The 15,874-nt window shown below is 34.6% G+C and overlaps 1 protein-coding gene across 4 annotated transcripts in view; it reads right to left on the reverse strand.

Moving 5' to 3' along the window:
- ADAMTS6 (ADAM metallopeptidase with thrombospondin type 1 motif 6) overlaps window positions 1-15,874 on the reverse strand; it is a 295,855-nt gene that overhangs the window by 32,573 nt on the left and 247,408 nt on the right. For all 4 annotated transcript variants that reach the window (XR_012031294.1, XM_072826631.1, XM_072826630.1 and 1 more), the window contains one exon: window positions 3,341-3,470. Coding sequence is in view for 3 of the 4 variants with exons in the window: in XM_072826631.1 (XP_072682732.1) it covers window positions 3,341-3,470 (130 nt within the window). In the remaining variant the exon portion in view is untranslated. The remainder of the gene's footprint in view (window positions 1-3,340; window positions 3,471-15,874) is intronic.

A 15,874-nucleotide genomic window follows, 5' to 3' on the forward strand; every position in this document is an offset into this window, starting at 1 on the left:
GGCAATGTACATCCGTACATTATTTCTGGAGAACAATCTGACAATGTTTCACAGACTAAAATATATTTCTGTTTGAACAAGGAATTCTATTCCCATGTATTTACCATAAGAGCATAGTTATAGAAAGCAAATGTTTAGCAGCAAAAATTTTTAATGCTGTGGTATTTTAAGAGATCGAAAGCTAAGACACAGCCAGAATTGTTCAACAGTGGAAAACTAATTAATTAAACAAGGACATATCTACTAAATGCTGTAGAAGATACTTAATGTTCAAAATATCTTAAGGACTAACTACAAAGCATCAGATAATAGTATAATGCCATTTTGTTATATATACATGTCTATGTAAACATAGAAAAAAGACTGGAGATATACGCTTCAAAATATTAACAGTGGTATTTTGAGTATTACAGGTCTTTTTATTTTCTTAGTTTTACATATCTGTGTTTTTAAAACTTTGTGCTTAAATATGTATTACAAAAACCAAATATGATTATCATATCATCATCTGAAAAAAACCTATCTCCTTTCCTTTCTTCTACAGTCATTTGAAGTATTATTGAATTCAGTAGTCTTTCAATGATTTTTATCTCTAGAATACAAATGTCTACCGCGAATTTTAGGATACAAAATAACGAGTGATATTTTCTTTTTCATAGTTTGAATTCAAAGGAATAAAAAAAAATTAAAAAGGAATTAAGAAAAAAATGGACTAATAAATAGAAATATTTTAAATATCTATCTTTAGCTCTTTATGAAAAAGAAGTCAGCCTAAATTTTCTTTTTCATATTCTCTTTATCAAATTCCATCCTCATACTTCCAAACTTAAAAAAAGGTTGATAAATGACTTTTTATTTCAGTTACAAAAGGAAAGGAGATAGGAAACTTAATTTTAATTATATATTCATTCAAATGTCAATTATCCTTAAACTATATATAGTATATACATAATACATACACATAAATATACAAAACAACTCCAGTGTAATAGCCAAGCCCATAATACATGGGATGGAATGATGAGCCACTGAAATCTCAAAGGACTTTTGAATAGCATTTAAGGTGAAACAAATAAAAAAAGTTGAAGCCAAAATAGAACAGGTGTGACGAGGACCACTCAGAGGTCTTAAATGGCTGATCACATGCCAAACATAATACTTAAAATCCTGAGTGTCAAGAAATTAACTTGATAGGTTGAGATGTACAATTACATGAAAATAATGTTGAAACTTATTGGAAACATGGGAAGGAACAAAATTTAGCCCATGATTTTTAGCAGTTTTCTCACTTCTTTGAGTTAAATTTATAAAAATAATTGGCAGAAAGGAGAAAAATTTCTTAAAAATCAAATGTTTTTGTAATATATATACATCATAGGTCATATTTCTATAGATCATAGGCCATATTTCTATACTTTTTCTTAAATGCATGTCTGCATTTTAAGAAATTATTTATATCATGATCACATTTTGAAAAGAAGAAACATGAAAATTTAAGTCTTAGAATAGGGCACCTGGGTGGCTCAGTCAGTTAAGCATCTGCCTTTGGCTCAGGTCATGATCCTGGGGTCCTGGGATTGAGCCCCGCATTGAGCTCCCTGCTCAGAGGGGAGTCTGCTTGTCTCATTTTCCCTCTACCCCACCCCCACTTGTGTGTGCTCTCTCTCTTTCTCTCGCCTTCTCTCTCACAAATAAATAAATAAAACCTTAAAAAAATAAAAGTCCTAGAATAAAAATTTCTTTCACTCTAGATTCCTTGCACTCCTTGTTTGGTAGTCACTGCCACTGTTTCAAAAGACTAGCAGTAAATATCTTCCTTTAAGATTCAAATATTTGGGCAGACACTGACTTTGGAAAATGAAAGTTCCTAAGGCATTACTGTACTGAAACAGATTAAGGAATGCATCTTGCTTTAACCTGAATTAGGGACCTGAATCCCTTATTGTGACTTCTCTGTTGTTACTGCATTGTAGAGCTTTCCTCTCCAGTTCTAAGGAGCTTGAAATATATAAATTCATTTGATATTTTCCTTATCAATTTCAAGTTGGGATAATTAGCTAGCCAGGAGGATAATGGTTACCCTGATATCTCAAACAAGGATGAAATGCCATTTGCATATGTTCTATCTTGCCATTGTCAAACAGGTAAAATCCCTACAAAGATCAATATTTTTATGATCAACTCAGTATCTCTGTCTTCAGCATCTTTGTCTTTTCTCATGTAATCATTGCCTTTTTTAAAAAAAATTTTTTTTAAGTAATCTTTATACTCAACATGGGGCTTGAACTCATGACCCTGAGATCAAGAGTTGCATGCTCTACTAACTGAGTCTGCCAGGCTCCCCTAATCATGCCTTTTGTTCAGTCCAGAAACCTTTCTTTTTTTTTTTTTTTTTTAAGAGTTTATTTATTTATTCATGAGAGACAAGAGAAAAGCAGAGACACAGGCAGAGGGAGAAGCAGGCTCCATGTGGGGAGCCCAACATGGAACTGGATCCTGGGTCTCCAGGATCATGACCTGAGCCAAGGGCAGATGGTCAACCACTTGAGCCATCCAGGCGTCCCTGTCCAGAAACCTTTCTGTTCTTACAGATTATAAAGTGTGACTCACTGAAAGCATGTCCATATTGGTAAGTTTAAATTTTTCAAAAGTCATCATTAAGATGGATGGGCTGTTAGCTTGTGCCTCCCTTTACAGTGAGCTGTAACTGCTACATTAATTGGCAGAATGAGGCTGAAGTCCACCTCTGTGCCTGTGCCCCAAACCCAGAAGATAGGATGACTTAGGATGACACAACTTAAAACTGGGTCAGCAAATTAAAGCACTGATATCCCATTACAGAATATTTCTAAAACATATTAAGAGTCTTTAGGCCTTTAGGATAAATATCTGGAAAAGATAGGACTCCACATCGATCTACTGTGTTAATTTGAACTTAGACACCATTGAAAAAAAAGATACCATTATTTTATATACCATTTAAAAAGATAAAAACAATGCTGATTATTACTGTAAGTAACACACTATGAATTGCAAGATGAATCTTAATTTCCAAGATGCTAAAATGTGAGAAGGTATATGCTTTAGAATTGATGAAATATGATAATTTCCAGCACTGTGCCAGGATCAGTCTATTGAAGTTCCTGTTTTAAAGGATTTCATTACCTGAAACCTATAGATAAATAGGAATCTTTGCTCAGTGAAAGGGACATCAAAATTATACCCTCAGATACGCTTTATCCTCTTTTCATAAGATATGAATATGGTTTGAAATATGAATAGCTCATGTTTTTCTCTTTGAATTGAAAGAAAACAATTCTCACTTCTTACTCTTACTTACTCAGGTGGGCAGGGCTCAGTGTTGCAGGCTCTTTGATTTTCAGGTGGTTTACTGTCAGGGTCACAGTAATTGTTCTGGACAATAGAGTTGTCATCCAATCTTTTACAGACCACCTCCTGTCTTTGGACACCTTGAGAAAAGGAGGACATTGTTAACTGAAGAGTAGTTTACTTTCCACTAAGTTAGGTATGCATAGCTTTCCTCTGGGGAATCAACCTCACGGATCGCTGCTGTTTTATCTGTTCCAGAAACACTTGACTGCTTCTCTAAAAAGGAGAGAAGTCCTGGTCATTATACTGCAATTTTAGGCAAAATTATTGTTCTCATATTTAGAAACATAACTGTTTTTAAGTTCAGAAAAGAAACTATTGGTAATTTTAAGCAATTAGCATTCCCATTTGTAAATTCTTCTTCATGCTTACCTTAAAAAACAAAAAACAAAAACAAAAAACAAAACCAAACTTCATTTTCCTAAAATATTGTCAGATAAAATGTATGAAAATACATTTCAATGCAAAACAATGATTGTATATCTGTTTAAAAATAAAAACAGTAGGGACAAATTCACTTTTTGATATTTTGTAGGACAAATCCATCAGTTTAAATGTCTTTGTTAGCAACACATCACATTCACACATTTCATTTTTGTTCTTCCATTTGTAGATTTATTTCTCTAAAAGCCCACAAAGACTAGAATTTAAAGATTGCAGTAGGCCTCTTTTAGACTGCATTAGTCTGTTTGCTTTAACAGAGTTGGCCCCCTGTTGATTACACCATTGTCAAACAGTTATATATATATTTCTTGAAATAATGGCTTAGAAAATTATTATCTCAATTTTAAAAATTAGTCTATGTGACCTGTTTGCCACAGCTAAAAATATTCCCATTATAAAATTTGTAAAATTCTACATGTATGTTTATTATTTATTGGCAAAGATATCCACCACAACTTGCTCACATTGCACAAAATACAAAGACACACACAAACATACTCTTATTTGTAAACATCCCTGGTGAGTAGGCTTTAAGCAGTCTCATTTTTTCTTTAGTGTCAAAAAATCTAAAGAAGCAAAGCAAAGCTAGGTATACCAAGATATCAGAGAAAAAGGTAAAACTAAAAACAATGATATAAGTTTCAGATTATATAGAGGTAGCAGGTTACTTTTGAAATTGGATATAAAAACGTAAACTATCCTCTTTCTCCCCAACCACATCCCTATAACAGGTAAGTTAAATTTCCCGTTAAGAGTTAATAAAAACAGCATTAGCAGTATCCAGGAAACCACAGCTTCACACCTAGCTAGCCCCACACAAACCCATGGTTTTGCTTTTTTTTTCTTCCCAGCTGCTTTTAATAGCACCCCAAAGAAAAGACTTTAACCTCAAATTAGGGAAATCAATGTGCAATAGGACCTTTCAGTGAAAGAAACTGTCACCTTAAAAGCCATACACCAAATGCTTCCCCCAGGGTGCTTATAAGAGTCATGGAAATTCTGTATGTGCGGATGCCTCAGACATCATGCGATACATACCTTTAGCTAAGCAAGGTAGGGAAATCTATGACCCTGATTGGGAAAATTAAGTCTTGTAGCCTCCATGATGGTGGCAAGCAGCTGAAGAAGGTATATTTTATTATTGGCAGTGACCCAAGACTCTTACTAATTTCTTTCAATAAATTTTTAGGTTTTCCTAAATTCAGGGGTCTAACACATAGGCAACAGTTTACTGGCAAAATATCTTAGAATATGTGTTGTATTCATTCCCTCCTAATCCCTAGAATAGGTCAAATCTCAGTTTATGTGACAACAGTTTGGAATTTTTTAACTATTAAGCGTTAGATTTTTGAGGGAAGAATGATTCACTTTAGGCATAGCTGTGATCCATCCACAGATGTTCCACAATATTCATCAGCTATCTCCCCATTGTGTCATTCCAGTGGGCAGATAACTAAGTCCATGTGACCCACCTAGACAAAAAAATCTCTACCATTAGTCAGAGGATTCAACTACCATTTGCCATAGTGGCTCAGAGTATTCATCCTCCCAATTCAATATGTTGTTCCTATCAGGAAGAGCAGGGGATTATTTTTGTAAGTTACCATGGTCATTTCTTAAAAGTCATTCAAATATGATTATACTTGGAGAGGGAATCTCAAATCACCCATTTACATGGAGGACTTAAACAACTTTACCCGACTTTGATAATTATACTTAATAATAAAAAAAAATCTGATTACATTTGCAATGAGAGTGTTGTCATTCAATTTAATATTTTGGCTGTTTCTCAGGAAAGAATAAACATTTTCAGCACTACAACATAGAACTGATGTTACTTTGCATCGGTGTCAGAAACATCAGTTCAGTTTCTACAAGTTAAAAGAAAATTCTACTTCCTCTAAATTAACCCTGGAAATGTTGTTTTGTTATAATCACATTAGTTTTTAAAAGTAGCCTTTAATGTAAAAGTGAGGCCTCTGCAATTTGAATCACAGGTGAGATATTAGTTATTAGAGGTGAGATTTGTATTTGATCTTAAGATAAATTCTAACAATGTATGTATCTTGAAAAACTTAACTACATAACATTTATTGTTGAAAATTTGGAAAGTAAGCAAAATCACAAAGAACAAAATAAAAAATATCCACAATCTCGTATCTTTGTTCTAGATCTTTATTTTTAAGGCTATTTTGCTTTTTGGTGGGCTCCAGGAATTTGTTTAAAATTACATAGTACACAAGCTGAACATGCCACTGAAATGTAGTTGACAAGTCATTCATTCATTCATTCATTCATTCATTCATTCAATAGAGAATAGTTACTAAGTATAAGGAACCATATTTCTTAAGAGATACTGAACTAAGTGCTAAGGATTACAAATTGACTTAATTTTGTCAAGCCTTCCAGACCTCTTAAAAACTAGGAATTAGGACATTTTGGGGTCACTTCAGTTCCATAACTTTAGAAAACTATTCTTTACGAAGTAAAAATTAAAGTCTTCAAATAAACAGCTGAAAATACTCTATATTTCATGAAGATGCATTTTTCCTTGCATTCATCTTTTATTAATTTTCTTCTAAAATGTTCTATTAGACAGTATGGTATTTCACACTCAAAAACTGACTATACCAGTAATCTATTCCAAATCTTCAGACAATGCTGAATTGTCTTCCTCCAACAGCATAAAAATCCCCTTCCAACTTTTACCCCCACACTTGGCAGATTCACAGAATTTCTTTTTCTTTTTAAATCAGTAGCAACAGGATAACTCTAAACTAATGCACCTAAATTAGGATGGATTTTGAAACATACTTTGGGACTAAGGAAAATACAACTTTTAGCTTTAGAAAGTAGAAAATACAGATCAAGTAGAAATAATCTAAACTAAGTCAAAAAGAAAAATGATTGAATTTAGAATCTTTTTATATGATTAAGCCTTTTATATATAGCTTCTTTTAAAGTAATCCGTAAAACAAAATAAATCTTGTAAAGTAATCTGTAAAACATTGCTAAGAAGTTGATTCAAAGCCTGTTGGGAATAATTATATCCAGTTACAAAAAATCACTATGCTTTCAAATCTAAAGACTTACAGTTTATAACCAAAAACATAAAATGTCCACATGGCCAGTCAAAGATGCCTAATCAAAACCAAAATTCTAGTGACTTAGCGTCCATGTCCCCCGGAGATATGCAGATGTTCTGCAGAATTTAATTGTTCAAATTTAAAACTGTACTTGGGATGTCTGGGTGGCTCAGCGGTTGAGCCTCTGCCTTTAGCTCAGGGCATGATCCCGGAGTCCCGGGATCGAGTCCCACATCAGCCTCCCTGCATGCAGCCTGCTTCTCCCTCTGTCTATGCCTCTGCCTCTCTCTCTGTCTCTTATGAATAAATAAAATCTTAAAAAAACAAACAAACTGTACTAATTATATTTTATTCTTAAATGTCTAAAGTTATTGGCATGCAAATCCTATACCTGTTTTTTTAATTTAATATAATTTCTTTTCCATGGTTAAAAAAATTAATGATTTCATATTACAAAATTTAAGTACCAAGATGTCAATACAAATACATATTTACTTAAAACTCTCTAAAATTGAACCTGTTTAGAGATTTTTAATCTGCTTATCAAAAAATCAAATAGGATGGTTCTTAATATGGAAACATAACCCTTAATTTTAGTCTTTAAGTTTAAATTTATCAGATCTTATATTCAATATTTAATTTTCAGCCAATAGTTAAAAGTTACAGATGATCAGGGAGCCTGGGTGACTCAGTCGGTTGAGTGACAGCTCTTGGTTTTGGCTCCAGTCATGACCTCAGGCTCATGAGATCCAGCATCCCTTGCTTCAGGATCTGCTTCCCCTTTCCCTCTACCTCTGCCTCTCTCCCTGCTCGTGTTTCCTTGTTCTCTTTCAGAAAGAAAGAAAGAAAAGAAAAGAAAAGAAAAGAAAAGAAAAGAAAAGAAAAGAAGAGAAAAGAAAAGAAAGCCAGCCTTAAAAAAGTTATAGCTGGGATGCCTGGCTGGCTCAGCAGTTGAGTGTCTGCCTTCAGCTCAGGTCATGATCCCGGGGTCCTGGGATCGAGTCCCATATCGGGCTCCCTGCATAGAGCCTGCTTCTCCCTCTGCTTGTGTCTCTCCCTCTCTCTCTGTGTTTCTCATGAATAAATAAATAAAATCTTTTAAAAAATAAATAGAATAAAATAATTTAAAGAAAGTTATAGCTGATCTGTTTTCCTACCAAAGGTTCTCTTGTCCAGTGAGAGGAAGGAGTACTCAACTTTGAATCACTGCTCTAGCTGTATTTCAGGAAATGGCTTTAACATTTTGAAAGAGCACATACCCCAGGAAAATTATTAAGAAGTCCAGTGAGCTGCAAATTAGTCCAGATGGAATCCTTCATCTACTGAGCTTACAAGAGGAGATGGTGATGGTTCAACTGAAGACCGCAGGATCCTCTGCTCAGCAGCTACATGCCTAGGGCCAATCTTGAGCAAAGGCTCCAGAGATCATAGTGCCTCTCAGTTTCTTCTCCTTTTCAGTCTCTTCTTTATTCCCCTTAAAGGTTGTTCAGTGTTCTCATATCCCACTTCTCTCTCCTTTCAGAGAATTAAGTAATTGTACAAATTCATTTGTAACAGTATTTGGCAATATATTGCCTTTCACAGAACAGTTGATCATTTTAAAAGTAGAGAGGGCACTCAGTGCACAAAAATTACCACCTGATGTTCACTTGAAAGAGTGATATCTGTTAAATCAGGACATACAAGAGGGAGGATAAAGTCAGGAGAAAGACCTTCTAGGTCTTTTCAAATCTACTCTTAAGACTCAGGATTCCAGTATTAGACCATTCAGTTGGTAAGTGAGCAGTCTACAACCATATGTGAGTATGTGAGTTAGTCAATAATGAGAAGAGAGGTATAAATGTATCCTTGGGATTGACAGGCTAGCCAACATCTAGGTAATTTAACCTAGTGGCACAGCACATCATATCTATATCTGCTCAAGAAACAGTCTTCTGAAGAAGAAGGAGGGAGAAAAAAGTCAGAAAGTCAGAGCTTATACTACAAATGTGGTTGGTGGCTAAGGCAACAGTTTGCTTAACCACAGCATCTAAAGTAGCTAGCAACCAAGACAACACTCTATACAACCGTAATATATAGAGCATATGGCCAGCAATATTAATTTAATCTAAATCTTCACTATAGATAGCATCCAAACAGCAAAAAGTGCCAGGAAAAAAAAAATGTCTCTCTGCTCGGCTTCTCAGTGATGGAATCTGGCTATTGTGCTGTGTGATTATTGGCCAGACACAAGCATTTGCAGGGCAGAGTAAAGTCCATCTGCCTTGGATCTAACCACTGGCACCCAGTGTACCAAATCAGCTCCACCCACATGCTGTCTTCTCCTGAATTGCCTCCTGCTAGTTTATATCTTTCAAGGCTTCCTTTCTCTGTCTCTCCCAGTGTCTTCCCTTCCATCCTAAGCAAAACTAGGTGTTCCAAGGAAACACAGGATTATATATACACACACAAAAAGTGCAGTTCTAAAATAGTGTATTTTTCAGCAACTGTGTTTAGTGACAGTAAAGTAGGGTGGAGCATACACATATTGCATTTATTTGATATCATACTATTCCTAGAGGGAGTTTCATTTCTTTCTTTTTTATTTATTTTTTTCTTTTTTATGACACTTTTAATTTTTAAAATATTTTCTTTAAATTCAATTTGCCAACATATGGTATAACACCCAGTGCTCATCCCAGCATTTCTTTCTTTTTTAAAGATTTTATTTATTTGAGAGAGAGTGAGAGAGAGACAGTGGCATGGACAGGGGAGAGGCAGAGAGAGAATCTCAAGCAGAGCCCCACATGGGGCTCAATCTCACCACCCAGAGATCATGACCCAAGACAAAACCAAGAGTCAGACACCTAACTGACTGAGGCACACAGGCACCCCTCCCTGGAGGGAATTTCTACCACTCATTAGACATTAACAGGAATCTCTTCTTTGGAAAGTGTCTAACTTAACTCACCTAATTCCTACTATGTCTAAGTGAGATAGTCTGGACTTCAGTAAGATTACATTAAAATTGGGGGCGGGGGGACAAGGCAAGTACTAATATAATTATATTAGTAAAATAATATATTTATAAAATAATAAAATAATACATTTTCAGGTCTAATAATTTTAGTTTTACAATCTATTTTATTTTCTCATTTCTCTTTCCCTGATCTTTTTTTTTTTTTTTAAGATTTTATTTATTTATTCATGAGAGACACACAGAAAGAGAGAGAGAGAGAGAGAGAGAGAGAGGCACAGACACAGGCACAAGGAGAAGCAGGCTCCAGGCAGGGAGCCCGACGTGAGACTTGATCATGGGTCTCCAGGATCATGCCCTGAGCTGAAGGTGGTGCTAAACCGCTGAGCCACCCGTGCTGCCCTCTTTCCCTCATCTTTATTGATCTTAAGCACTCTTTTCATAAACAAAGGTCTATGCTATCCCTTTTCACTTTATCTTGTTATTATACCTTTTTGTAAGTTCTAGGCAGTTTAGGAATGGCCTCAGGTAAGTTTTCACTCTCCTGGGTAAAACGAGACAATTAAATTGATCATTTCTAATGTTTCTTTCACATTCAAAATTCTATGAAAGTTGTCTCCTCTCTTCTTTCTCCACAATTCAATTGCTTAGTTTTTTTCCCCCTTTTATGTCCACCATGCCCCCATATTCTACAGGATAATAAGTCTGGAAAATAGACATTTGTTAGATTCCTTTAGTTTTGTAGTCTTGTTTCAGCGCTTGAATTCTTACCAATAGACATACACATGATAGGGGGTAGACGTGTCAAGAGGCAGAACATAGCTAGGAATAGGAGTTTGTGAGAGACAAGTTTCCTATAAAGAATTAATTCACATTATACTAAAAAGAAATCTCCATGATCTATAGGAGCTTGTTTTTGATATTTTATTTGAAATGTTTAGAGAAATGATTTTGAGAGTACAAGAAAATCTTGAGTTTCTTCTACACATGGTGATAGGTTTATTACCAATAAAGAAGGTTTCCTTTAGTTTTCTTTAAAGACTGTATTTTCTTTCTTTCTTTTTTTTTCTTTCTTTCTTTCTTTCTTTCTTTCTTTCTTTCTTTCTTTCTTTCTTTTTTTAAGATTTTATTTATTCATGAGAGACACAGAGAGAAAGAGGCAGAGACACAGGCAGAGGGAGAAGTAGGCTCCGTGCAGGGAGTCCGACATGGGACTTGATCCCAGGACTCCAGGATCATGCCCTGGGCTGAAGGCAGGTGCTCAACTGCCAATCCCACCCAGGGATCCCCTAACGACTGTAATTTCTACACCCAATGTGGGGTTCAGACTTATGACCATGAGATCAAGAGTCATATGCTTTACCAACTGAGCCAGCCAGGTGCCCAGAAGATTTTCTATCTTACTTCTTCTTCTTCTTTTTTTAAAGATTGAGAGAGAGACAGGGAGAGAGAGAGAGAGAGCACAAGCATGGGGAGAGATAAAGGGAGAGAGAGGGGGAGAAGAAGACTCCCCCCTGAATGGGGAGCCTGACTTGGGGCTCCATCCCAAGACCCCAAGATCATGACCCCAGCCAAAGTCAGAGGCTTAACTGACTAAGCCACCTAGGCACTCCCCAAAGCTTTTCTTCTAATTATATACAGACCTCTTTCTTTCTTAGAACCAAAGAAACATTAAAAAGAAACATTAAAAAGTTGTATAGCTTATTTCCTCAAGTAAAAAAAAATGGGAATAGTAGTATTAGACGGCCCTATGAAATTGGGATGATGATGTTTGCTATTAAAAAAGGCTTAATTTTTTTCTGAAAGCATTTTATGCATGATACCTTGTAAAGATACATAATGTTATGACTGTTAAAAATGCTAGATAGAATATTTGTTAAGTGAAACTTGACCTGTGACACACAAATCATTAATACAATAGGAATGCGCTTACCCAAGTTTTTCAGTGAGTGAACATGTATGCAGGCCCTGATCATGTTAGGGAAGAATATAATGTCTAAGGCAATAGAAATGAGATGAAACAGGGAGGAAAACAGCACTAGGGGAAATGTTTAGGGTTAGCAGAGACTTTTTGCCTTCAGCTATAAGGCCAACATTAGAGAAAATACAAGCCACAATATTCAGGAGTAAACAGTAAAAAAACAGATTACCACACCAAACTTTTATATGTATGTAAGACTTTTTACATGACGTTAGAAAGCTTAATACTGAAAATACACAGGAGAATTCCAAAAACAAGTTTGAGTGTATCATATAAGTGAAGCCATATGCTTAAGTAAAAAGATATAGAAATAATTATTATAGACAAATAAAAAGTCAACATATTCTCTAGAAGATGTGAACCAACCAAGAGCATGAGTTTGCCTAGAGAAGTGACTCCTCTCAAGGATATGCTGTATGCGAACCAAGCCGCCAGGTGCAATTGAGAGCTATAGACACTAAGGCTTTCTGGAGCTGTGATGTTCATAGGTGTTCTGCTATGATGCCTAGTACAGCTAAACCCTTATATTATAGGGTACTCTTACTTCGCAACATTGAAAATGACCTAAAAGAAGGGGATGGTGGGAGAAGGCGAACTGGGGAAAGCCATGGTCAATGCAATGATAGACTTTGTCTAGTCCTACAAGTATTTTATATTTTAAAGACCAAAGAGAAAATTTGGGAACAATAAACACAGGTAAATGCAAATCTTTATTTTTTCTAAGCTCAAGTCACTTCTTACAAGTGGCTTGTATTATTAAAAATATCACAGTGATCTATCTTATGTCTAATATAGTGTATATAGGAATCAAATGTAAAATGACTTTCAGTTTCAAGCAATAGTACATTGTGTAACTTGAGACAAATTATCTTTTATAGGGAATTCTTCTTAAAAACTAACTACATAACTGTATTTCTTCAAAGGGAAATAAATCATAATGAGGAAAGTGCTTTTAATTATTCAAACTAAAATTTCCATCTGTTATCTTTTACCGAACTCTGAAAGTAACTTTTGTATGATAAATCCTAAATCAAAGAGAAGCAAACTTAGTTATAAGATTTGACCTTTTTATGTCTTTCATACTTAATTTCAACCAAGTCTATTTTGAATCTTGAAAAACAACTGGATTTTGTTTTCTTCTCTCTGCTCCATTTTGGAGCAAACTCCACTCTGAGTTTGAGTCAAAGCTACAGTGTATACGTCCTTTATAAGCTGTAATACATATTAGGTATTATTATTATGTCCATAAAAGTCAACTCTGAAAACACTCGTTTGTTTGAACACATTCTGTTAGTTCACTAATACTATGAATTGACCATTATTAGTGATGTTAAAAATGTTAGGTATCAGGGATCCCTGGATGGCGCAGCGGTTTGGTGCCTGCCTTTGGCCCAGGGCGCGATCCTGGAGACCCGGGATCGAGTCCCACGTCGGGCTCCCGGTGCATGGAGCCTGCTTCTCCCTCTGCCTGTGTCTCTGCCTCTCTCTCTCTCTGTGACTATCATAAATAAATAAATACCTTAAAAAAAATTAAAAAAAAAATGTTAGGTATCTTGAGGTGCCAGCCTGGCTCAGTTGGTAGAGTGTGTGACTCTGGATCCTGGGGTTGTGAATTTGAGTCCCATATTGAGTATAAAGCTTATTTAAAAACAAAATCTTTTTAAAAAATGTTATCTTAGGAATAGTGAAGAAATTAAAAGGACATCTGTGAAAATGTAAGGCATTTTTACCTGTCATATCTGGTACTATGAGAGCTGTTTTCTTTCAGTCAGGTATTAGTATTAGCCTAAAGATTGCATTATATTTTTTCTAATAATCACTTTTAAAAGACAATTTTAAAATTGTTATGTTGTAATGGAATTATTGTACTTTTAAGTGCACATTATGCTTGTGTTGTATCATTTTTGAAAGTAAAATATATAACAAGGACATACAGTGTTTCCATAGAAACAATGTAGAAATAACCAACTTTTTAAAGAGGCCAACACAATTTGAAGGACCGATTCATTAAAATAACTTTAGAAGTATGTCATTTATAAATGGAATAGTGTAGATTATTACATAAACTTGTTAGGTAGTAAATTGCAAAGACAAATTTGCTATCAGTTCTCTTTTAAATACTTAAGGTTTTCTTTTTTCTTTTTTGTTTTTCACCTTAATCACCCATCAATCTTAAACTGAACTAATGGATGAAGGAAACATATTTGGGACATATCAGAAGGAAAACTTAATATAGATATGAAGGAAAAGTTTACACAGTATTCAAGATTCCTAGTTCCTTAATTAGAAGTATAGAAGAGGCTCTAATTTGAAGTTCCAAGCATCACCAGGATCTCAATTAAGGAGTTTATGTCTTTTTCTTCCTTTTATGAAATGACATTCAACATCTATTGGAAGAAAGAGAGATGACTAATTTTTACCTACTTTACTGATACTCATTCTACCTTAAATTAAGAGTTCTCAAACTTTCTTGGTTCATGACACCCTTAATGTCTCAGTAATTTTTTTAACAGCCCTCCTAGGCAGAAAAAAAATATATATCTAAGAGTTTTACTTATTAAGTAGTTAAGTCCAAAGAAATTAGTAATAACCAGTATGGTATATGATGAATGTTACTGTGTTTCCATCAAAAATGTACATTCTGTTGTGTCTTTTGTTGAGTCTGCTTCAGTATTCTGGGGCACATTGGTATAGTTTGAAAAATATGGGCCTACATCAGGCCTACTATAAGATAGTAGCTGGAAACCATATAAAACATTCTAAAAATACTAAAGAGTAAAAACCCAGCTCCAATATGCTTGAAAATCCAGATGAATCAGGTGAAATCATTAAAAAAAGTGAATTTTAAAAATCTGTCCTAGCTAGAAAGAAGAGACACACAGAATATCTTTTAAGTTATATGCTATTCACACACACACACACACACACACACGTATGACTTAAGATGACATCCAGGGAAGAGAAATAAAAATAAATAAGCATCTAAATAATCATGAAACATACAAAAAATTAATTAGGTTATATAAATATAAAGTAAAAAGTAATGATAAAATTTTAAGTGGTCAATAACAATTGATCAGAAACATTCCTGAATAACCCCATAGTACATAGATTAAAAATATGTACTTTTATCTTCAAATAAAATCAAAATTGAATTGCCTCTAAAAATAAACCTGTCTTCTTCCTTCTCCTCTTCAATAAAAGTATAGTTTTAGCTCATCTTTTTCTTCCTGGGCTGCCAAGCAATGTTCAACAAAGAGATGCCAATGTTTGTCAGCAGAAATCTGACAAAAATGAGTTTTTTGGTATACAACTTTTGTAATTCTACACAAAGAGAAAGAAAGAAAACCTAAAGAAAAAAAAATACTTGGAAAAAATAATCAGAAGTGTCAATAGAGCCAATTGCAGGTCAAAGACTTAGAGCATACATTTAAAAAGAATACCTGTAAAATATTTATGTATGTCTGACTTTCCTTTGCGTCAGAAATAAAGCATTCTTAAGACTTTCTTTTTAACAGAACAGGTGCAAACTTGAGTGCAACCGTATAGTAACTCTCAGTTAATTGGCTTTGAAAACTTTCCCTTAAAGCCTAAGAGCAGCATCAAATAAAAGGAGAAGTGAAGGGAGGTCTTTGGGTAGAAACAGAATGGTTTAAATGGTGGGAGATGAGAGCATATCCAGAAAGGTAGGGAAGGAAGTTATCATGAATACTGCTACATTTTGCAAAGATTCATTCCCTAATGAAACAAAATTTCCTAAAACAATAGATGACTTTCTCTAGAACCATGTCACAAAGAGAAAAAAAGTTAAAAGTTTTCACAAATGTTGAGTTAAAACAGGAGCCATATGACTCTGACTTGAGAGTTTAAATTAAAGTTGGTTGAGTATATAACCATTTATATTCATTGTAACTTGTACATAGTACCACAGAAATCTGAAATTAGAGGGAGAACTTTAGAAAACCTGCTTAGCGCAATTTCACTAGATCTTAATCAAAAGATTGAGAAACAGTAACT

The sequence above is a fragment of the Canis lupus genome, chromosome 5 (genome assembly GCF_048164855.1).
Source record: "Canis lupus baileyi chromosome 5, mCanLup2.hap1, whole genome shotgun sequence".
In the NCBI taxonomy this organism is placed as follows: domain Eukaryota; kingdom Metazoa; phylum Chordata; class Mammalia; order Carnivora; family Canidae; genus Canis; species Canis lupus.